This window comes from Trichechus manatus, unplaced genomic scaffold, assembly GCF_000243295.1.
Source record: "Trichechus manatus latirostris isolate Lorelei unplaced genomic scaffold, TriManLat1.0 scaffold00011, whole genome shotgun sequence".
Taxonomy (NCBI): Eukaryota; Metazoa; Chordata; class Mammalia; order Sirenia; family Trichechidae; genus Trichechus; species Trichechus manatus.
In genome coordinates, this window is record NW_004443947.1 from 28,523,128 (window position 1) to 28,548,219 (window position 25,092).

General features: G+C 43.5%; 1 protein-coding gene across 2 annotated transcripts in view; it reads right to left on the minus strand.

Annotated features, from left to right (window-relative positions):
- Window positions 1–2,156: 2,156 nt before the first annotated feature.
- GALNT10 (polypeptide N-acetylgalactosaminyltransferase 10) overlaps window positions 2,157–25,092 on the minus strand; it is a 279,243-nt gene continuing 256,307 nt past the window's right edge. For both annotated transcript variants that reach the window (XM_004371277.2, XM_023726591.1), the window contains 4 exons: window positions 19,070–19,291; window positions 17,259–17,375; window positions 7,272–7,421; window positions 2,157–6,525 (listed from right to left, as the gene is read on the minus strand). In XM_004371277.2, coding sequence (XP_004371334.1) covers window positions 6,367–6,525; window positions 7,272–7,421; window positions 17,259–17,375; window positions 19,070–19,291 — 648 coding nt within the window. In that variant the 3' untranslated portion in view covers window positions 2,157–6,366. The remainder of the gene's footprint in view (window positions 6,526–7,271; window positions 7,422–17,258; window positions 17,376–19,069; window positions 19,292–25,092) is intronic.

Genomic DNA, 25,092 nt, shown 5'->3' on the forward strand with positions numbered 1-25,092 from the left:
AGAATTGAAACCTGTCGCAGAAGCCAGTGAACAGATTGCCCTTTTCAGTTAATCATCCTTCTTCAAGCCATGGTCCACAGCACCCTCTGTGGTCATCTGCAGCCCCAAAGCAAGACTCAACTACAGGACGGTGGAGCTGGAAGCCCCATCCAAAATCTTGTCATTGTACTGCAGAAACTGAGGTCTGGTGGAGGGGGTGGGGGCAGGATTTGCAGAAGGTCGCACTGAATTTGTTGCAGAGCTGGGCCAGGCAATGCTGTTTCTACCACATGGTATTTATGTTGTCAGGTGCCGTGGAGTCGGTTCCGATTCATAGTGACCCTGTGTAGTACAGAACAAAACACTGCCTGGTCCTGTGCCAGCCTCACAATCCTTGCTACGTTTGAGCCTGTTGTTGCAGCCACTGTGTCATTCCATCCATAGAGGATCTTCCTCTTTTTCGCTGACCCTCTACTTTACCAAGCATGATGTCCTTCCCCAGGTACTGGTTCTTCCTGATAACACATCCAAAGTATGTGAGACATAAGTCTCACCATCCTTGCTTCTAAGGAGCATTCTGGCTGTACTTCTAAGACAGATTTGTTTGTTCTTCTGGCAGTTCACGGCATATTCAATATTCTTCGCCAACACCATAATTCAAACCCATCAATTCTTCTTCGGTCTTCCTTATTCATTGTCCAGCTTTTTTGCCTGCACATGAAGTGACTGAAAATACCACGGCTTGGGGCGGGTGCACCTTGGTCCTCAAAGTGATATCTTTGCTTTTGAACACTTTAAAGAGATCTTTTGCAACAGATTTGCCCAATGCAATACATCGTTTGATTTCTTGACTGCTGCTTCCATGGGTGTTGATTGTGGATCCAAGTAAAATGAAATCCTTGACAACTTCAATATTTTCTGTTTATCATGATGTTGCTTATTGGTCCAGTTGTGAGGATTTTTGGTTTCTTTACACTGAGGTGTAATCCATACTGAAGGCTGTAGTCTTTGATCTTCATCAGTAACTGCTTCAAGTCCTCTTTGCTTTCGGCAACCAAGGTTGTGTCATCTGCATACCGCAGGTTGTTAATGAGTCTTCCTCCAGTATGATTCCCCATTCTTCTTCATATAGTCCAGCTTCTCTGATTATTTGCTCAGCATACGGATTGAATAAATATGTCGAAAGGATACAACCCTGACACACACCTTTCCTGATTTTAAACCATGCAGTATCCCCTTGTTCTGTTCGAACGACTGCCTCTTGGTCTATGTACAGGTTCCTCATGAGCACAATTAAGTGTTCTGGAATTCCCATTCTTTCCAATGTTATCCAAAATTTCTATGATCCACACAGTCAAATGCCTTTGCATAGTCAATAACAACACAGGTAAACATCTTTCTGGTACCCTCTGCTTTCAGCCAAGATCCATCTGACATCAGCAATGATATCCCTGGTTCCACATTCTCTTCTGAATCTGGCTTGAACTTCTGGCATTTCTCTGTCACTGTATTACTGCAAACATTTTTGAATGATCTTCAGTAAAATTATTACTTGTGTGTGATATTAACGGTATTGTTCGATACTTTCTGCATTCTGTTGGATCACCTTTCTTTGGATGGGCACAAACATGGATCTCTTCCAGTCAGTTGGCCTGGTAGCTCTCTTCCAAATTTCTTGGCATAGACAAGTAAGCACTTCCAGCATTACATCTGTTTGTTGAAAACATCTAATCTGGTATTCCACTAATTCCTGCAGCCTTGTTTTTCACCAATTCCTTCAGTGTAGCTTGGACTTCTTCAGTACTATCAGTTCTTGATCATACGTTACCTCTTGAAATGGTTGAACGTTCACCAATTCTTTTTGCTACAGTGACTCTGTGTATTTCTTCCATCAGCTTTTGATGCTTCCTGCATTGCTGGGCCAACCAGTGCTGTTTCCACCACATAGTATTAGTCAAACCTAATACCCAACAGCATCAAATGTTTTGGTAAGCAAGGACTTGTGGCTGATGGGGTGAGCATTAGGAATGAGTTAAGCTTATTTCATATTGTCACTGTCCTTTTTAAAGCCTCTATTCTTGAGTACTGAGTGTAAGGCCCTTCGTGAGCTGCCCTGCCTACCTCTTTGAGCTCACCTCCTTCAGTTCTTCCAACACTAGTCCTCCAACAGTTCTGCCTGGAACACGCTTACCCCAGATCGCCTCTTGTCTCACTCCCTCATGTCTTTTTACCATCCTCCCTAATGTTGACCCTACCTCAGTCTCTAAAATATCACTTGCTTTACATTCTTTATAGCCCGATTACCATCTGAACTCAGCTTGGTTAGTTGTTTTAGATCTGCCTCCCCCTCTAGAATGATTGCTCTTGGTACGGAGTAGGCGTTCAATAAGTATTTTGGGGGAATGACAGAAAGATGGCGCATGACAAGGAGCAAGCCAGAGACCACTTTACAGAAAGTCTGGAGGTTTATTCAACAAAAATCACAATTGTACATTGTCAGTCAGCCTTCACAAAGGTTCACTTTTCCAGGCAGGAGATGTTCGTGGCCTTGAGTTTTCTCTATGGAATCCAGTCTGGCTTCCCAAATATTCCCCGCCTGCAACCCCTTGGGATTCCTGTCTTCAAGCCAATTAACAGAGCAGAAGCCCAATTCTGCTGTCTGGAGCAGGTGAAGTAAAGCCATTTTGGGAGCAGAGATTAAGAGGACCTTGTCACTTAGAAGGTAGATCCAACCCCTGCCCCAGAGGTGGCAGTGGCCTTGGCTCAAGGTCATATTCGAACTGAAATATTACTTGGGTATTCACAGAGCATCACTGAAAGCAGAAAAGAATTCCAGAACAGAACTGCACTCCCTGCCCCTCTCTCATACTTGGAAATCTTCGGAAAACATTAAAAATGCACGGCCTCCTAGGAATTATAAAAGATCACCCAACCTTTACAAACAAACTAGGTATCATTGAAGCAAGGACTCCAGTTATCAGTTACAACTGTAAAGTGCTTTGCCACGTTAGCTTTGAGACTCTAGAGACTAGGGAAATAGAGATGCCCAGAAAGAAACACGGAGCCATTTAGATCACCTATTTCTCAAGTGGAAAAAACAACTCAACTAGGAGGCTTGAAAAATGAATGTAATGTGCACTTTGGGGCTGTGCATGCTACAACTTTAACAAAGACTGCTCCTTCTCCCCTAGATCTAACGTTGTGTTCTGTCAGATCCCTTCTGCTGAGGTAACCTCCTCTGCCTCTGAGCTATTTCCTCCTAAAGGGGAGAATCGACAGTTTCCAGACCGTTTTCAAAGTTGAAAAGGACCATACAGCACAAGCTCCACTGGAAGCACGAGGTGGAGAGGCTTTTCACAAATGTGCCTGTAAATGGAGTCACCTTAAAGGCCTTGTCCTTACTTCAGAGATGCTGTTTGCATTCAGAAATGTTTCTGGAGTCCCCCTTTGGAAAGGCTGCTTGTGGGTAGCACGGTCAGGTACTTTCTAGCCATGACCTGTTTTGGAACCTCATCTTCAGAATAACAGCTTTAGAGGAATGGGGGCCTGACTCTTACCCACTGGCCACCCGGCTGGCTGCACCTCCACAGGTTCCTGCCTGAGCTCTCCTGAACATCAGCTGGGGGTACTAGCAGGGACCTGAATTCTTGAGACTGGTAGTTTTCAAAAATGAGGTGAAAACAAGAGTGGTTTTGTATTTCCAACCAGTCACTTGCTCAGTCAATGAACTCCTCTCCTTCCTTCCCCTATTACACACTTTGTCAAGATCAAGTCACAGGACCTACTGATTTATGTGGGCTCAGCAATTACGAACGCCAGAGTGCTCCGGGGACCTACCCAGCCCCGTAGCGGTTGTAAATCCACACTCAAAGGAAAACCAAAGGATGGGAAGGAGGAGGGTTGAGGACTGCTTGCTTGGTGCTCCTGCTTTCCATGGGAATCCGGGCCGCACTAAAAACTCTGCTGCCCAGTGGGAATGGGACCGTTTGGGAATCTGCTCAGTGTTTTCCCCCACTCCCTTGATGGTAAGGGACAGGACAAGCACTGTGTGGCGCTGGGGTGGGGGCTGCAGGCATGGCCTTCAACAGGGCCCAGTGAGGTAATGCAGGGCCCTCTCCCAGGGGCTGCTGAGGCTCTTCCAGGCCAGGGACTAAGCGAGGGGCCCAGCTGCCTTGTTAATTTAGAGATTTGCTTGCACCAACTGAAACCACTCTGGCCTCTGGTCCGTAGGGGGCACCTCAGTCTCAATCCCGCTCTGGGCCAACATCTCCTGCTTGAAATTAGACAGTAGGAAATTAGACAGACACACTCACTCAAGAGGAACTGCGTACACCACCAACCCCACCCCCAACCCTGCCCCGTTATGTTTGTCTAGCAAGGCACTAGGAAATGGTTCAAGTTTAGGGATTTACTGTACATTTGCATTTTTTTCTTCTTAAAAGGCACAGTTTTATTTTAATGATGCTGCATTGCTCTCCAAGGATGACTCCTAACTCAACTCTCCAAATGGCTGCATGCTTGTTACCTTAAAGAGTCTAGAAGGGGCTCATCTTCGGACTCCCTTCTACAGACTGCCACTTCTAAAGGTGTAGCACTCGATTGGAAAAGGGCACTAGGGACCAACAAGCAAGCTTCCCAAACACAGGGGCCGCCTCTCCTGCCGACAGGGGGCCAGGGCAGAATTGTGCTGGGGTTACGTAGAACTGCTCCTTTGCCAGCTACGCGTTTAATCAGAGTGGCTGTCTGGTAGGGAGTGTTTACCCCCTCCCCCCGGAAAACTGATGGCCTTGAGATCAGCCAGCATCTCAAAGGCAGATCTGTGGCTCTGTTCCCAGATTTATGTCTCAGTTATTTAACTGGTAAATGGCATAACCAACTCTAATTGGAATATTGACTTCAAGCACTTCTTGGGCTAGCTGGTGGAGGCTATGGTGGAGGATGTGGAATGCGATTTCCATTTCTGAACCAGTGGGTGGTAGGTTGGTTGCAGAGATGCTTTCCATTGGTTTGGGAGGCCCCTGTGAGTCTGACAAGTAATCATCAAAGCAAAAGGTAAACATGAAGGACTGGCATGGAGCTGTGGCGGCTCCAGGGCTTCTGTCTCCTCTGAGGACCAAGGCAGAGCAGGCCTCTGGTATGGGCCGATGGACGCACATACCCCCCATGTCTTCCTGCACCAACATCACCAACCTTGGATTTCACAGATTATCTCTAGGCTGGGGGCTGCCTTGACTGCATTACACTTGGCTGGCTGCTTTAATCACAGCATTCTAGAAATCCATATTGGATGCTAGAATACCAGAATCCTATGTTGCATCCTAGAGTGTGTGATCGGATGACAGAGTTCTCTAACGAATTCTAAAGTTCTATTGAGAACTAGAACCATGATGATGTCAGAGGCGAGGTGTCTTGCCCACAGTCCACCCGGAGGTCTCCAGACTTTGTCAAGTGAGCACCTCTGTTCCTCTCTCAAGGCAAGTAATTGCCAGGGAGAGAGAAATGGAAGCATGGGCTGGGAAGTCTGCCAGCATTCCCAGTTTGGAAGTCTTCTCCCAGGTTTTTTCACGGGCCCAAGGGCATCTGAAACACGGCCCTGAGAAGCTGTTGGGGAGGCTGTCCTTGTGCTGGGAGAGCTCTGAAACGGGCATCTCACGTACCCGGAGACCAGGGGAGACATCCTGTATGTCCGTGGCTGCAAAGGACTATCTGAGATCCCTCTTCTGACCTCATGCCTGTCAGCTGGCCAATGCTCAGCATCGAATGCTCTGAGGGCCCAGGTGTAGCCTCCGAGTGAATCACCTGGGGCTGTGACAGAACAGAAGCTGAGCAGGGACTGCCCTGCAGAAACTAAAGGCAGAAACCAGTGGCCCAGAGGAGGACCTCTTTCCCTTCTGGTAGATGGGTGGCATTGGTGCTGTTAAAACTACCCCAAACTGGCACATTTTGCCTATCTTTCTAAAAGACCTTCAGGTATGGTAGCCACCTGAGGGCTGGGCAACCTTGCAGACTCATTGCTGGGTGGCCTAGGAGTGCCCCAGCATTCCTCCAGCAGGATACTCATGGGGACATGGTGACAAAGTTGAACAGGACCTCCTGGGTTCCCGTGACGCCAGCAGGGGTTAAAGCAGCTCAGCTCTCACCTGGGGCCTCTTGTGGGGTCTGTTTCCCACCTCATCCCCGAGACACAAGGGCTGAAGGACCAGAAAGACACTGTGCTGCAGCTCTGGGAGGCCTGGGCGGTGTGGCTTCAAGAGCCCTCTTCACCCTGAACTGCGTGGCCAGCACCTGTTACATCATGGAGCCCAGGGGGCCCTCGCCTCCCTCGGGAGAGGAAGGCTGCAGTGAGGGTGGGGGCCCCTGCCAGGCCAGCCAAGGGGACACCAGGGTTCAGTTTCGATTGAATTTTTCCAAGACTGTTGCGTTGGTGTGTTCAAACAGCCATTGCTGGGTGGGAGAGGAGGGGTTGCAGGTATTCATGAAGATTCTGTGGTCACTTTCACTGCAGTCCATGCAGCTGCCGCTGATGGGGTGGTACAGGGTCTTGTCCTACAAAAGAGGGAGGCTGTCAGGCAGGCAGCGCTGGGGATAGGAACAGTCAAACAACAGCAACAGCAGTAAGCAGTGAGGAAGTGGCTGGCTAGCTGCTCGCCACCCATTTGGCTTTCCTCCTGAGTCTCTCTGGCAGTTGGCGTCACCATGTGGCTGAGTTCTAGCCACGGGGATATGGGCAGAAGTGGTGTGTGCCACTTCCAGGCCTGGGTCCTAAAGCTGCCCATCTCCAGTGAAATTTCACTGGTCCTCATGCTGGCTTTTATTTTTACTTTTTAATAGGCTCAAGTTGCCAGCATTTAAGATTCTGGGAATGTCACATAAAAATCTGGATTTCTGGCTTTCCTGGAACAACTGGAAAATTGGGCATGGTAGGTCTGTGGAATGAGTGAGTGAGCTATATTGGGAAGTCCTATGTTGCTTTTTTTTTTTAAAAAAAAAAAAAAAAAAAACAGTGTTAACTTTGGTTCAGCTCTTTGGTGTTAGTTGCTCTCAAGCCAGTTCTAACTCATGGTGACCCCATGTGTGCAGAGTAGAACTGCCCCACAGGGTTTTCAAGGCAGTGATCTTTCAGAAGCAGATCACCAAGCCTTTCTTCTAAGGTGCCTCTGGGTGGGTTTGAACCTCCAACCTTTCGGCTAGTAGTCAAGTGCTTAACCATCCGCACCATCCAGGCACTCCCCTATATTGCTTTTTCAGAATCATGCTGGTTGCCGTGCTCTCCCCACATACTCCTGACTTACTTTCCGGTATTTCCACAGCTGGTTGCCTTTCATACTGTGACAGTCATAGAGGGTGACTGGGCTGTTGTGGGAGATGGCGTCAAAGCAGAACTTCTTGGTATGCTGTGGGTCTCCAGGCCGGATGTCCTCTCTCCAGGTGAAAGTGAACACCTGTGCACACAGGGACGTCATGAAAGGGACATCAAAGCCAGGGACGCTTTTCTTTCCCCCCATTTGTTTAATCATGAAACATTTTAAACACAGAGGTCCAGAGAGAGTATACTGACCATATCTCCCATCCCAATCGCCCAGCTTCCACAATTACCAATTCCCGGCAATCATGTTACAGCTGTACCCCCACAACTACCCCCTACTCCACATTATTCTGAAGCAAATCCCAGGTATCATATCATGTCAGGTGTTAAGTACTTCAGTAAGTACCATATAACAATGAAAAGTTATCAATAATTTCTTTGCTTTTTAATTAAATACTGTGTTTTTGATGAAAGTTTACACCTAATTAGGTTTCCACTTAACAATTTATACACAATTTGTTCAGTGACATTGGTTATATTTTTTCACAAATATATTTCTCCTGATTTCTGTTCTGGCTGTTCTGTTTCCAGTAATCTAGTTTCCCTGCGTCCTTGCCTTCTCATCTTTGCTTTTGAGTATACGTTGACTGTTTGGTCTCACATAGATGATTTTTTAAAAAAGCACAGTACCGACAGATGATATTGTTTATTTTATGAGCCAATCTGTTATTTAGCTAAAAGATAACCTCATGGAATAGTTTTGGTTCAAGGTTTACAGAGTATCTCAGGGTGACAGTCTTGGGGAGTCCTCCAGTCTCAATCAGTCCAGTAAGTCTGGACATTTTAAGAATTTGAGTTCTGTTCCACATTTTACTCCCATTCTATCAGGATCCATCTATTGTGTTCCTTATCAGATTGGTTAGTAGTGGTAGCTGGGCACCATCTGGTTCTTTTGGTATCAGGATAGATGAGGTCGTGGTTCATGTAGACTTAATAGTCCTGTGGACTAGTTTTTTCTCTGAGTCTTTGGTTTCCTTCTTTCTCTTTTATTCTGGATGTGCAGAGACCAATAGCTGTATCTTAGATGACTGCTTGCAAGCTTTTAAGAACCCAGAAGCCTGCTACTCACTAAGCTAGGATGTAGAACATAATCTTTATGTACTATATTATGCCAGTTGACCGAGCTGTCCCACAAGACTATGGTTCTAAGCCTTCAGACACCATAAACCAACCCTGCACGGTGTTTGGTTAAGTCTAAGAAGTATCCATGTTTGTGCCCCCTATGTGCTTTATTGTATATATGAATATATGTGGATGCAAACACTTACATATATATACACCTGCATATAGATACATGTATATATGCCCACACATATACATACATACACATGTAACCGCACTATTTTTAGTTATCGTTACACAGTTGTACAATGATTTCTTAATGCCATCAAATATCCAGAGTTCAAGTGTTCTTGACTGCTTTATAAACTTCATTTCACAGTTAGCCTGTTTGAATCAGAATTCAGACCAGGTCCACATGTTGCATCTGGCTGACAGCTTGTTTCGGGTGTTGTTGCTTAGCAGCTTTACTGAAGATAACTGACATACGGTAAACTGTACACATTTGAAGTGTATAATTTGGTACGTTTTGACATACGTTTACACCCATGAAACTATCAGCACAATGAAGATAATCAACATATCCATCATCCACCAAAGTGTCCTCATGCTTCTTTGTAATCTCTTCCTTTACCCCTTCCCGTCCCTATCCCTAGGCAACTGCTGATCTGCTTTGTGTTACTAGAGATGAGTTTGCAATGTCTAGAATTATACATAAATGGAATCATATAATCTGCCTTTTATTTTTACTCAGCATAATTTTGTTGAGATTCATTCATGTTATAATAGCATTTATTGATTGTTTATTCCTTGTTATTGCTCACTAATATTTTATTACATGGACATACCACTCCACTTACCCGTTCTTGAACGTGTAGGTTGTTTCCAGTTTTCGGCTATTACAAATAAAGATGTTATGAATATTTGTGTATAAATCTTTGTATCGATTTTTTTTCCTCTTGGATAAATACCTAGGAGTAGAATGGCTGGATCATATGATACCTCTATGTTTAACTTTCTAAGAAACTGCCAAACTGTTTTCTAAAGTGATTATACTGTTTATATTCCCACAGCAGTGCACAGTTCTATATCCTTACCAACACTTGGTATGGTCAGGCATTTCATTGTAATTTTAATTTCTATTTCTCTAATAATTAATGATGTTCAGCATCTTTTTATGTGTTTATTTGCTACCCATATATCTTTTTGGTCAAGTGTCTGTACAAATCTTCTGCCAATTTTTAAACTGGGTTGTTTTCTTATAAAATTTTTAGAGTTTTTAATATATTCTAGATACAAGTCTTTTATCAGGTATATGTCTTACGAAGACTTTCTCCCAGTCTGTGCCTTGCCATTTTATATTCTGAACAGTGTTTTTTAAAGAATAGAATTTTTTTGCTTTGAAGAAGTCCAATTTGTCAACTTTTCTTTTATGTATTGTGCTTTTGGTGTTATATCTAAGAAATCATTGCTTAACCCAAGGTCACTTTTGCCTATGTTTTCTTCTAGAAGCTTTTTAGTTTTATGTTCAGGTCTATGATCCATTTTGAGTTAATTTTTATATATGGTATAGGGTATGTATTGAAGTTCATTTTGGGGGAAACCCTGGTGGTGTAGTGGTTAAGAACTAAGGCTGTTAACCAAAAGGTTGGCAGTTCGAATCTACCAGGTGCTCCTTGGAAATCCTATGGGGCAGTTCTACTCTGTCCTATAGGGCTGTTATAAGTTGGAATCAACTCGATGATGGGTTTGGTTTTGGTTTTATACAACTGTTTCAGCACCATTTGTTGAAAATATTATCCTTTCTTCACTGAATTGCCCTTATATCTCTGAAAAAAATCAGTTGTTTACATATATGTGAGTCTATTTCTGGACTCTCTACTCTGTTCCATTGATCTGTTGCCTGTCTTTATGTCAATATCACACTGACTGATTATTGTCACTTTATAATATAGCTTGAAATCTGGTAGTATTAGTCCTCTGACTTTGTACTTCTTTTTCAAAGTTGCTTTGGCTATTCTGGGTCTTTTGCATTTCCATAGGAATTTTACAATCAGCTTTTCAAATTCTATTAAAAGCCTGCTGAGATATTGAGTAGGATTGTGTTGAATCTATAGATTAGTTTGGAAAGAAATGACATCTTATCAATATTGAATCTTCCAACCCATGAACATGGTATATATATATCTTCATTTATTTACAGCTTCTTCAATTTCTATCAGGAGGCCTTCACAGTTTTCAGTGTATAGGTATTCCACATCTTTTGTCAGATATATACCTGGCTATTTCATATTTTTTCATGTAATTGTAAATGTTTGTTTTTAATTTCTGATTCTTCATTAGTAGTATTTGGAGATACAATTGATCTTTGTATCTTGCAACTTTGCTAAATTCGGTTTTTAGTTATGCTAGCTTTTCTGTAGACTGAATTGGATTTTCCATACAGATGATCATATTGTCTGTAAATAAAGGCAGTTTTACTTCTTCTTTTCCCTTTTGGTTGACTTCTTTCTTTTTCTTGCCTATTGCATAGGCTAGAACTTCCAATACAGTGTCAAATAGAAATGATGAGATTGGACAGCCCTGTCTTGTTCCTGATCTTAGGAAGAAAACATTCAGACTTTTTCCATTATAATGTTAGTTATAGGTTTTTCATTTGTTGTTGTTAGTGGCTGTCGAGTTGATTCTGACTCATGGCAACCCCCTATATGCAGAGTATAATGGTTCCATAGGGTTTTCAAGGCTGTGACCTTTTAGAAGCAGGTTGCCAGGCCTGTCTTCCAAGATGCCTCTGGGTGGCTTTGAACTGCCAACCTTTTGGCTAGTAGTCGAGTGGTTAACCATTTACCACATGCCTGTTCCCCTTAATCCAGCTGAGGAACTTCCCTTCTATTCCTGGTTTGCTGAGGGATTTTTTTTTTTTTTTTAATCAAGAATGGATGTTGGGTTTTGTCAAATGCTTTTTCTGGGTTTATTGGGGCAATTATATGTTTTTTCTCTTTCAGTTTGTTAATATGAGGAAATTGAAGATTTTTCCAACTTCTACAATCTGAAATTGATCTAACATGCAATCAAGATGCATTGATAATTACTGGTGATTGGAATGTGAAAGTTGGAAGCAAAGAAGAAGTTGGAAAATATGGCCTTGGTGACAGAAATGATGCCAGAGATCACATGATGGAATTTTGTAAGACCAATGACTTATTCATTGCAAATACCTTTTTTCAACAACATAAATAGCAACTATACACGAGGATGTCACTGGATGGAAAACACAGGAATCAAATCGACTACATCTGTGGAAAGAGACGATGGAAAAGCTCAGTATCATCAGTCAGAACAAAGCCAGGGGCCGACTGTGGAACAGACCATCAATTGCTCATATGCAAGTTCAAGCTGAAGCTGAAGAAAATTAAAACAAGTCCATGAGAGCCAAAATATAACCTTGATTATATCCCACCTGAATTTGGAGACCATCTCAAGAATAGATTTGACGCACTGAACATTAATGACCGAAGACCAGAGAAGTTGTGGGATGACATTAAGGACATCATACATGAAGAAAGCAAAAGATCATTAAAAAGACAGGAAAGAAAGAAAAGACCAAAATGGATGTCAGAGGAGACTCTGAAACCTGCTTTTGAACGTACAGTAGCTAAAGCAAAAGGAAGAAATGATGAAGTAAAAGAGCTGAACAGAAGATCTCAAAGGGCAGCTCGAGCAGACAAAGTAAAATATAATGAAATGTGCAGAGACCTGGAGTTAGAAAACCAAAAGGGAAGAACATGCTCAGCATTTCTCAAGCTGAAAGAAATGAAGAAAAGATTCAAGCCACAAACTGCAAATTTGAAGGATTCCATGGGCAAAATACTGAATGACGAAGAAGCGTCAAAAGCAGATGGAAGAAATACACAGAATGACTGTACCAAAAAAGAATTGGTCAACGTTCAACCATTTCAGGAGGTAGTATATTATCAAGAACTGATGGTATTGAAGGAAGAAGTCCAAGCTGCCCTTGAGGCAATGGCAAAAAACAAAGCTCCAGGAACTGATGGAATACCAATTGAGATGTTTCAACAAATGGATGCAGCGCTGGAGGTGCTCAATCATCTATGCCAAGAAATATGAAGACAGCTACCTGGCCAACCAAGTGGAAGAGATCCATATTTGTGCCCATTCCAAAGAAAGGTGATCCAATAGAATGCAGAAATTATCAAACAATATCATTAATATCACACGCAAGTAAAATTTTGCTGAAGACCATTCAAAAGTGGTTGTAGCAGTACATTGACAGGGAACTGCCAGAAATTCAAGCTAGATTCAAAAGAGGACGTGGAACGAAGGATATCATTTGCTAATGTCAGAAGAGGACGTGGAATGAAGGATATCATTTGCTAATGTCAGACAGATCTTGTTTGAAAGCAGAGAATACCAGAAAGATGTTATAACTGTGTTTTATTGACTATGCAAAGACATCTGACTCTGTGGATCACAACAAATTACGGATAACATTAAAAAGAATGGGAATTCCAGAACACTTAATTGTGCTCGTGAAGAACCTGTACATAGACCAAGAGGCAGTCATTTGAACAAAGCAAGAGGATATTGCATGGTTTAAAATCAATAAATGTGTTCATTAGGGTTGTATCCTTTCACCATACTTATTCAATCTGAGAGGCTGGGCTATATGAAGAATGCAGCATCAGGACTGGTGGAAGACTCATTAACAACCTGTGATATGCTGATGACATAACCTTGCTTGCTGAAAATGAAGAGGACTTGAAGCACTTACTGATGAAGATCAAAGACTATAGCCTTCAGTATGGATTACACCTCAAATAAAGAAAACAAAAATCCTCACAACTGGACCAATAAGCAACATCATGATAAATGGAGAAAAAATTGATATAGTCAAGGATTTCATTTTACTTGGATCCACAATAAATGCCCATGGAAGCAGCAGTCAGGAAATCAAATGACATATTGCATTTGGGCAAATCTGCTGCAAAAGATCTCTTTAGTGTTAAAAAGCAAAGATGTTACTTTGACACTAAGGTGTGTCCGACCCAAGCCACGATATTTTCAGTAGCCTCATATGCATGCAAAAGCTGGACAGTGAATGAGGAAGACTGAAGAAGAATTGATACCTTTGAATTACGATGTTGGTGAAGAATATTGAATATACCATGGACTGCCAGAAGAACGAACAACTCTATCTTGGAAGCGAGGATGGTGAGACTTCATCTCACATACTTTGGACATTTTATCAGGAGGGACCAGTCCCTGAAGAAGGACGTCATGCTTGGTAATGTAGAGGGTCAGTGAAAAAGAGGAAGACCCTCAATGAGATGGACTGACAGAGTGGCTGCAATGATGGGCTCAAGCATAACAACGATTGTAAGGATGATGCAGGACCAGGCAGTGTTTCCTTCTGTTGTACATAGGGTCGCTATGAGTCGGAACTGACTGGATGGCATCTAACAACAACAATATGGTCAATCACACTGATTAATTTTCTAATGTTACACCAATCACGCATTCCTAGGATAAATCATATTTGGTCATGATGTATCATCCTTTTTATATACTGTTGGATGTAATTTTCTACAACTTTGTTTAAAATTTTTGCATCCTTGTTCATGAGAGATATTGATCTATGGTTTTCTTGTAACGTCATAGTCTGGGTTTGGTATCAGGGTAATCTGGTCTCACAGAATGAGTTAGAATGTATCCCCTTTATAATATTCTGTAAGAATTTTTGTAGAACTGGTAACATTTCTTGCTTAAATATTTGATACAATTCATCAGTGAAGCTATATGGCTTGGATTTTTCTTTGTGGGAAGGTTTTTAATTTCAACACCAATTTCTTTAATAGGGCTATTCAGGTTATCTACTTCTTCACGAGTGAGCTTTGGTAGTTTGTGTCTTTAAGTAAATTTGTCCATTTCTTCTAAGTTGTCAAATTTATTGACATAAAACTGTTCTTAACATTCCCTTATCACCCTTTTAATATTTGTAGAATCTACAGTGATGTCATGTGTCTCATTGCTGATATTAGTAACTTGGGTCTTCTCTCTTTTTTTCCTGATCATTCTGGCTAGAGGTTTATCAATCATTTTTTCTTTTTTAATTGTGCTTTAGGTGCAAGTTTACAGAGCAAATTAGTTTCTCATTCAACAATTTATATACAAATTGTTTTGTGACACTGGTTGCAATCCCTGCAATGTGTCAACATTTTCCCCTTCTCCACTCTGGGTTCTCTGTTTCCATCCATCCATTTTTTCCTATCCTTTCCTGCCTTCTCATTTTTGCTTTTGGGCAGGTATTGCCCATTTGTTCTAGTATACATGATTGAACTTTCTCATGTAGATTATTACTGTTTGTTTTATAGACCTGTCTAATCTTTGGCTGAAGGGTAAACTTTGGGAGTGGCTTCAGTTCTGAGTTAAAAGGGTTTCCAAGGGCCATAGTCTCAGGGGTTTCTCCAGTCTCTGTCAGACCAGTAAGTCTGGTCTTTTTTTTTTTTTGTGAATTTGAATTTTGTTCTACATTTTTCTCCCGATCTGTCCAGGACCCTCTATTGTGATCCCTGTCAGAGCGGTTGGTGGTAGCTGGGCACCATCTCGTTATTTTGGGCTCAGGCTGGTGGAGGCTGTGGTACTTGTGGTCCGTTAGTCCTCTGGACTAATATTTCCCTTGTGTCTTTGGTTTTCTTCATTTTCCTTTGCTCTGGATGGGATGGGACCAGTAGATGTATCTTAGATGGCTGCTCACAAGCTTTTAAGACCTCAGATGCTACTCATCAAAGTTGGATGTAGAACATTTTCTTTATGAACTATGTTATGCCAATTGACCTAGATTGCCCCTGTGACCAAGCTTTATCAGTTTTATTGACTGTCTCAAAGAGCCTGCTTTAGGTTTCATTGATTTTTCGCTATTGTTTTTCTGTTTTTAGTTCATTGATTTCCACGCTGATCTTTATAATTTCCTTACTTCTCGTTACTTTGGTTTCCATTTGCTCTCCTTTTTCTAGTTTCTCAAGTCATTTATTTGAGATCTTTTCTAATGTAGGCATTTAGTGCTGTAAATGTCCCACTATGTACTGCTTTAGCAGTATCCTGCAAATTGTGACATGCTGTGTTTTCATCTTCATCCAGTTCAAAATACTTTCTAATTTCCCCTTTGATTTCTTCTTTAATCCACAGGTTATGTAGAAGTATGTTACTGAGTTTCCAAATATTTGGGGATTTTAAGAAATCCTTCTTTTATTGAGTTCTAATTCAATGCCACTATGGTAAGGGAACATACTTTGTATGACTTGAATCCTTTTAAATTCGTTAAGACTTGTTTTATGTCCCCGAATATGGGTCTGCTTGGCAATTGTTCCCTGTGCACTTGAGAAGAATATGTATTCTGCTGTGGTTTGGTGGAATGTTCTATAATTGTTGATCTGGCCATGTTGCTGATATCTACTATATCCTTATTTTCTGCCTATTTTGTCCTATTGATTATTGAGAGAGCAGTATATCATATCATGGTTCAGTACCCTGATGTGTTTTAGACTCACATTTCTTCCTTCACAGGTTCACAGAAGCTCTCTGCTCAGATGGCTGAGGCCCCAGGAGGCACAGGTTCCACTCGGGTAGTTTGGCTGCCATGTTTCTATTCTCAAAAGGCAGAGACTGGCCCAGCCATAAACCCAGCACCTATGCTTGTTTCAGTGAATCCTCCTCAGGCATTAGTGTGGACTGCCTGCCACACACTAAGGCTATCGAGGCCTAGCTCCCTGCACACACTCTATCTAGGCCCCATGCTCTTCCTGGTCTCACTGGGGCTCTGGGGGTGAGTGAGGGGGGAGCAGCAACATACTATCTTGGAGAACTCAGAAATTAGTCAGGGAGAGCCACTATCTAATAAGAATTGTTATCAAGAAAGGATGAGGCAGAGCAAGAAGCACTTCAGAGGAGGGACAGATGCAGTGAGGCTGCGGTCTGTGCCAGGCCGAGAGGTGGTGCTGCCCATTCTCAGCATGTGTCCATGCACCCCTGCTTCTGAGTTCTGTTTCTACAGAAGACCCACATTAATATGCTTATCAGTATACACTTCCAAAATGCCAGGAACATCCAGTTAGAAGGACACTATATGAATGTATCCTCAAACCCAGATTCAGTGGATTCTGGGTTTCTTAACATTTGGGTTAACTGCTCTGAGGAAGGGAAAGCTAAATGCAGCTTCTCAAAGACAGAGGCGGCTTTTCCTGCGAGGCTGCTTGCACTCCTCATTCTTTTGGTAACATCCTTGGGAAGCCACCCCCTCCCCCTCTCCTCCCTTTCATTCAGGTGAGGCTGACCACACCCCCAAGAGTGGGCATATGACCCAGGCGTGGTAGTAAGAGGACTGCATCACCTTGCCCACAGTGATTGGCTCAGAGGAGCCAAAGCATGAGCCCTTAGGGCTCTTCCTCAGCTCCTGAAGAGACATGCCCCTCCACTGGGGGACTGGAAGCCTCAGCTGCCACCACCACATGGGAAGGGCCAGGCTAAGAATGAAGCAGCAGACAGGGAAGCGAAGTTGAGACCCCGGAGAGATCCAGATGCCATGGTCTAGACTTCAGTGACCATGAGCCAATAAATCCCTCTTTTTGCTGAAGGCCATTGGGACTAGGTGCCCGTCATTTGTAACCAAAACAGTCTAGACTGATGATTTTATTGCAGAGTGAAGGCCTCCTCTCTCATGGTGCTCTTATAAAGTCATTCCCTGACATTTTTTGTCCCTCACTGCTGACCCACAGCCTCTCCCTCTAGCCTGCAGATGGGAGGAGTATCCAGATGCTATCCCCGGAGCAGCCCTTACCTGCATGTTGTTCCAGGCAGCCTCCCCGCGGCCCCGCACACAGCTCTCTAGCCTCAGCGCAGAGCCCAGGGCCCCATGCTTCGTGTCTGCACACAGCCCCGTGCCCACACTGCGGATCTGAAAGGGAAGAGGGGAGGAGAGGACCAGTGAGGTACCTCAAGGCGCCTACCTGGGCCCTTGATGGGGTGGGAAGAGGGAGCCAGGGCAGAGATGTTAGATGGGGTTGTCTGGGCTGTCTTCATAAAGCTTGCCCTGGGGTTGCTGGAAACGCCTGGAGTCTCTCAGTGAAGGAATACTCAGTCAACGAAGAGCAGCTCCTCAAAACACTGGTCTGTTCTGAGCACGCAGAGTCATGTGGTGGGGGTAGTGGGGTGCTGGAGGTGACGGATTGTTGAAATGCAGACCCCCTGGCCCTGCTTCCAGAAAATTTGATTCAGTAGACCCAGGAATCAAATTTTGCCCTGTTAAGGATTGAACTGTGTCCCCCAAAATATGTACTGAATTCCTGGCCCTTGTACCTGTGGATGTGATCCTGTTTGGAAACAGGGGTTTTCTTTAGTTATGTTAATGAGGTCATACCAGTGTAGGGTGGGTCCTAAGCATAATTACTTCTGAGTTCTAAAAAGACCAGAGTAGACACAGAGACACACACAGGGAGAAGACAGATGCCATGTGAGGATTGTCTACAAGCCAAGAAACCAAGGAATGCTTGGGGCTACTGGCAAGGAAGGAGTCAACAGGGCTGAGACCCTGATTTGGACTTTTAGCCTCCAGAACTGACAGGAAATAAATTTCTATTCTTTAAAGCCATCCACTTGTGGAATTTATGTTATAGCAGCACTAGGAAACTAAGACAGCCCCATTCCAGGTGACCCAGGTGCAGGTGGTCCAGGGACTGTGCCCTTAAAAACCACCTTGTCTATGACTGAGTAATTGGGGCCACTGACAGGTCCGAGACGTCATGCTTTCTGTTCAAACCAGAACTTGCTTTGAACACACAAAGGAGGCAATGGTGTTCTGAGAAACAAGAATGACCGAGGAACCCTTTCATATCCTTTCTTACTCGGTTCCTTCCCTGTATTAGTTGATCCCTACACAGCAGATGATGACACAGGAGGACAGGGAAAGCAGGGCCACCCACAGTTCCTTTTCATTTCAGTCCTTCCTTACTCATCAGTAAGCCGAAGGTAGAGAGTGTTAGGAGAACTTGCACATTCTCAAGAAGTAAAGTAAAACCAGCTGAGTTAGTTTAGCGCAGTGTTCCCGCTGTTCTGGTGAGACTGAAATACATACGCATAGAACTTGTTGCCATCGAGTCCATTCCGACTCATAGCCACCCTACAGGACAGGGGAGAACTGCCCCACAGGGTTTCCAAGGAGCGGCTGGTGGATTCAAACTGCCGACCTTTTGGTTAGCAGCCGAACGCTTAGCCACTGCACCACCAGGGCTCCCACATGCATAGATGAGGTATGAAATACAGATCATGCAATTTCAGTGATTTTACACATGCATTAAATGCTCTTATACTTCCATTGAAAAGTGGCATTGCATAATACGAAGATGAATGGTAAATTCAAGCTAGTAATTTAAACTTGTAACTTTTCTTTACTTAGAAGATTAAATAGCAAATAAAAAACACCATGGCAAGTCTAGAGAGATCGGGAGAGGGAGAGAGCATGGAAGAAAGGAAAAAGTTTCATATTTCATACCTTTAACGGCACCTTTTTCTTGTCTGTGAACAAGAGGCCTGTGTGTTCATTTTGCACTTGGCCCTGCAAATTACGTAGCCAGCCCTGTCCTCCGGACTCACCTCCCCCCAGGCCGCCGCTGGAGGCTCCACGGGCGGGTAGAACTTGGGCAGGTCCCAGGCGATCTTTGTCATAAACCACTTGAAACTCTTGCAGTTCAGGGAGCTGCGGAGCTTCTTCTGGGCGGCTACGTCCCCGGCAGAGAGGTGGCGGTACTCGGGCCGGCGCTGGTAAATGTACTCGGCGTACTCATCCATCCACACTTCCGCCACTCGCTTAAGGTTCTGGAAGATGAGAGGCAGGTGGGGGGTCAGCCCTCTGAGGAACCGAGGCTGGGTCGGGGCAGAGCCCTGGCAGGAGGAGGTCAGACTTTCATATTTTATGTTGCATCTAAGGCCCTTGTCTCACTGAGACAGAAATTAAAATCTCATGGTTTCTAACACCATCTATGTGGTTTTAGGTAGCCCTGGTGGTGCAATAGTTAAACGCTCAGCTGTGAACTAAAAGGTTGGCGGTTTGAACCCACTCAGTGGTTCCATGGGAGAAAGGCCTGGCAATCAGCTCCCATAAAGATGACAGCCTAGGAAACCCTATGGGGACATTCTAGTCTGTTAAAAGGGGTTGCTATGACTCGAAAATCAACTTGATGCCACCTAACAACAACAACATATTCCTATTTATTATTTATGTAAGTTTTAAAGATGTTACAATTTACAGTGGAATAATGGACCACTGTTGCTTTTGCCTGCCCATCTTCCATTTCTCCCTTTTTAGTGACAGCCCCCCAAATTTTCCTTTGGGGAGGCACCCCTGCGCTGCTTTCAGTTCCTGTGGTTTGGGGAAGGGCCTGTGACCTGGCCTGGCTAGTGTGACTATAGAGACCCCTAACCCCAGGGAGTGGTCAGCAGTGTGCATGTGACTCCAGCCAGGCCAGTCACAACCAATGGGCACTGGCCCTGAAATTTTTGCTGTAACTATGAGAAGAAATGCTCTATTTCCGCTGGGATTGCTGGCTAAGATGCCAGTCAGAGCCACCACATGAAGAAAGCCTGTTCAAAGATGAAGTCCACCTGAATGAAGCAGAGCTAAGAGCTAGAGCAGGTACACAGTCCTCCTTTGAGCCCCTGGATCCAGCTGTGCCTGAAGCCAGTCTACCTCAGGACTTCCCAATTACATAAGCCAGTAAATTCTTTTTGCATAAGCCAGCTTCAGTTGGGTTTCTGTCATTTTCAACTAACAAGTTCTAGTCAAGTCATATGGTGAAAACAAATTGTAATTTACAACCAAAAGGTATAATTCCACCAACAACTGGGGTATGTAATAGTCCTTTTAGATAAGAAGGTTGCTTCTACTTTTATTATGAAGCCCAAGGATAACTGGTTAAAAAAAAAAAAAAAGAAAAAAAAAAATCAACCATATTATTGGCAAGTAGAGGCAGCACGTGAAGAAACATCCTGTTTGTGAGCAGACTTGGGGATAGAGGAGTAAATTCATATGTGCAATACTATGAAAATTCCTCATTCCATCTGTAGCATGGATACTATCCGCTGAGAACCTCTGACATCTGGCACTTCGGGGCAGGGTGTGGGGGGACTCCCTGCTCCAAAACAGCTTCCTCCAACCCCTGCCTATTGCTAGAAATCCCCCCATACTTAAGTCTCTAGGCTTGCCTCTATCAAAGTTTTTTTCTCTATTGCAATCCAAAATACTCTCTGCAGGGTAAAGCAGAGTTAGCCCTTTAGGCTGGTATCAGTCATTTATACCTAAGTGTAAATGACCGCTCTAGGAGAAGGTAAGGCAGGAGTCAGCAAATGTTTTCTGCAGGACTTCCAACCAGTTAGTTTCGGTTTTAACCCCTGCTGATAATTTGCATTTCCACCCCAGGTACACTGAATCAGAATCTACAGTTTAACAAGATCCTCAGGTGATTCTTCTGTATAATAAACTTTGAGAACCACTGCTCTACTAATGGTTGTCAGAATTAGTCCCTAACCAGCAGCATTAGCATCACCTGGAAAGTTGTTAGAAATGTAAATTCTCAGCAGAAGTTTGAACAGGATCAAACCAGTTCAAAGCCCTGGTTTTCTGTAAAGGGCCAGATAGTTTGTAAATGTTTTGCAGATCATATGGTCTCTATCAGATACTCAACTCTGATGTAGCTCTAAAGTGCCCATAACAGTATGTAAATGAATGGGTGTGGTTGTGTTCCAATACAATTTTATGGGCACTGAAATTAGATTTTTGTGTCATAAAATATTCTTTTTTTTAAAAAAAAATTTCCCCCAACTATTTAAAATGTAAGAATCATTCTTAGTTCATGGATCATACAAATACAGGTGGTGGGCTGAATTTGGCCCATGGGCTATAGTTTGCTGACTCCTGAGTATGGCAGAAGGAAGGCAACATGAGGAAGGCCCTGACACTGAAGATCAAATCCACCAACTCCTCAATTTTGCTGCCTCTGAGTTTGAGGCCAGGAAACGACTGAATTTCCTTGCTGCTACCTCGTTCTTCCTGAGGGCTGAGGAGGTCGATGGTGGGTTACCCAACAGTTCAGGAACAGTGTCATTCCCACCAGGCCACTGCACTGACAAAGGCTGTTTAATTTAAAACTGTGTCCAGTGAAAGTTGAAGACGTAACAGTCTGTAGACCTTAACACTCTAAACCACAGCATCTCCTCTCCTTTCCCAGCCTGTTCACCCAGGTCCTCAGCCTCACCATCTGATTAGCTCAAGCCACAGAGGCAATGAGGAACCAGTGCAGTTTTCTCTCTGATCATCGGCAGGAGCCGAAATTCACCGGCGTTATTCTTAAAGGATCAAATCACTTACTATTTTAATGAATAAATTTTAATTTTATTAATCAATATTTTAATTCATATTGCATGAATGTATTTTCTGACATGACTCAACAAGCCAGTTCTCCCAGATCTTGAACTTGTACAACTGATCGTTTTGACTGAAGTAAAGGACTTTACATTTATCTCTGTTGTTGATTTTGTTTTTATTGTTGATTTGTGGCTTAGGAGACACCATGTGTTACAGAGTAGAACTGCTCCATAGGATTTTCTTGGCTGTGATCTTTTTGGAAGGAGATTGTCAGGCCTTTTTCTTCCATGGTGCTGCTGGGTGGGTTCAAACCGTCAACATCTTGGTTACCAGCCGAGCACCAACTGTGCCACCCAGGGATCTCGTTTACATTTACTTCTATTACACTTCACCTTGTTAGAATCATGAAAAGGCCTTTGAGATTTTAGTGAGCTGCATGCTCCTCATATCCCTACTCTCAACACCCTCTGAGTTCTGGGTTCTAGTCCCACCTGAGGCCTGAATGCACTTCTTGTACTTAAGTTAGAGGTTTGCCTGGATCTTGGAATAAGTCTCTACTTCTGTTTCACTAAGTTTGAGTGGGTCTCTGTTACTGCCTTCCCTAGGACTCCCTTCCCAGAGGCAGGGACAAGAAAGATTTTCAGCAAATTTAGTAAACAAAGTAAGACTGGCTACTTGTTCTTGAGGCAAGCAAAGGCTGGTGGTTAGCTTATCCTTCCTGAATTGCTGTTATAGCATGTTGTCCAGCTGTTTGTCCTTCTGGAGTCAGCACAATTGCAGTAAGACCTTTCTCTGGCTGTCTTAAGACTATTAGCACACAACCCTGCAACTCTAGCGACATGATATTCTAGGAGATGGTGTTCTACAAGGCTTAGGATTGGGCTGTTAAAACACTGAGCAAACATTTTAAATCTTATCTGCAACTAAATGAGATTTGTTAGATACCACAATAAAAGGCCATAGGTGCTTGATTCAGGCATCTTTGTGGTCCTGCAAACCTACACCCTATCAGACTAGACGGATCATGGGGGAGAGGCAGGCATGGGGCACCACCTAGACTGTAAACTGGTTTAAAGTTAAACACAGGATACTGATTCAGCACAGAGAGCTAAAAAGGAAGTTAAAATGCCTAAACACAGAATTCATATAGAACAATCTTAATTGTTAATATTGATGCTGATACTAACAACAGCAGTTGCTATTTAAGGAAAAACTGCAAGGTGCCAGACACCTGTCAGACCTAAACAGGTTTGAATTATGGCTCTACTGCTTATCAGCTAATCACCTTGCACTAATTACTTAACACCTCTATGCTTCACTTTCCTCATCTCTAAAATGAGGATAAAAACAAGTGAGAATTGAGATAAGCATGTAAGATGTTTTGCATGATGCCTCACAGGAACTTTTTATGAGTTATAAAAAACAAAACAAAACAAAAACTCCAAACCTGTTGCTAACGAGTTGATTCTGACTCATAGCAACCTTACAGGAGAGAGCAGAACTGCCCCATAGGGTTTCCAAGGAGCAGGTGGTGGATTCAAACTGCTAAGCTTTTGGTTAGCAGCCAAGCTCTTAACCACCAAGGTTCCAAAAGTTACACCAAAAAAAAACCCCTGCCATCGAGTCGATTCTGACTCATAGTTACCCCATAGGGTTTCCAAGGCTGTAAATCTCTATGGAAGCAGACTGCCACATCTTCCCCCTGTGGAGCTGCTGGTGGTCTCGAACCGCTGACCTAAGAGTTACACGGTTATTATCCATTGGATTCATATATGGTTCAATAAGCCGGAGGTGGTAATGTCTTTAACAGCTGGCCCTTAAACATGACAAAAACTCTGGATTGGAAAAGGATATTTTGGGGGTCAGAGGGGTCCCCACGGTTCCTCCATCCCCTGTATCTGGAAGAGTCGCCATCTTGGACTTACTGAGTGCGTGTGCACTGTTTTCCTGCCTGATGTCTTCCTCAGGGGTCGCCAATGGAATTTCTGATGACATATGATTTCTGCCTCTCCTACTGAATCTAGAACTCAATCCCCAGTCAGATGCGGTGTCCAAAGCGTCGATGGCTGGTGCGGCTGTTGTTAGAATCATTCACCACTAGAGGGGACTGCCGGCTCTCTTTTCCCTCAACGCTGTTCCTGAAAGCAGCCCCTGCTGCCTCCCTGAGCGCCGCTCCCCACACACAGGTGGGGCTTGGGGAGACACTTTGCCTCTTTGAGCCTCTCAGATTTCCTTGTAAATCGCAGGACAACAGCTCTTCCAGGTCCCAGGGGCTAGCATTCTGCATGTCAAAATTGTCAAGTGACGAGAGAGGGGAGGCATCGGGCGGAGCAGAAGAAAGCTGTGGACCTATGCCTAACAGGCTCAGGCTTGCCCCGGGGGTCTTGGCGTGGGGGGCGTGGGTGTCTCCACCAGGCAAAACTGCAATGACCTTTCCACCTTTTGCCGAAAACCTTCCTCTGGGGACCCTCCACCTCTTCGTTTTCCTTTTATAGTCCCCTTGTTTTTTTCAAGACACAATATTTTAAAATTTATTATTATGGTTTAGTGAAATATCACTGTTTAAAATAATAATAAAAAAACACCCTGGCTCACAGATTTCCATTTGTAGTCTGTGGCCAATTTAATCCAAGCAATGATACAAATCATTTTAAGGCAATGAAACAGTCTGACACAGTTTTTGGCAATGAAAGTGGGGAGGGGGTGGGAGAGGGAAAGACACTGACAATTATTAACCATCCTGGTGGCAGGAACTTTTAAGTACCTGGTCTCAGGTTTTCCCAAATACACCACATCACCTGTATTAATATTTAGCTAACATATTTCTTTAAATAAGGAGCCCTGGTGGCTCAGTGGTTAAGTACTCAGTTAACCAAAAGGTCAGCAGTTCAAATCTCCCAGCCACTCCGCAGGAGAAAGATGTGGTGGTCTGCTTCCAAAAAGATTACAGCCTTGGAAACCCTATGGGGCAGTTCTACTCTGTACTGTAAGGTCGCTATGAGCTGGAATTGACTTGACGGCAAGGATTTTTCTTTACATCACCCAGGTCTAACTCTGCTACCCACTCGAGCTTTATCCTGAATATCTGTGAAATCACAAGCTTGCTATACGAATACACATCAATTTCTAACCCACATTAACATAAACTCATGAAAATGTTCTTATGTCTACCACCTAAAATCATCTCCGTCTGTTACACTTTGGAAAACTGCGTCATCTCCTTAATTCCCCTGGCAATGCTCAGAGTTGGAAAGAA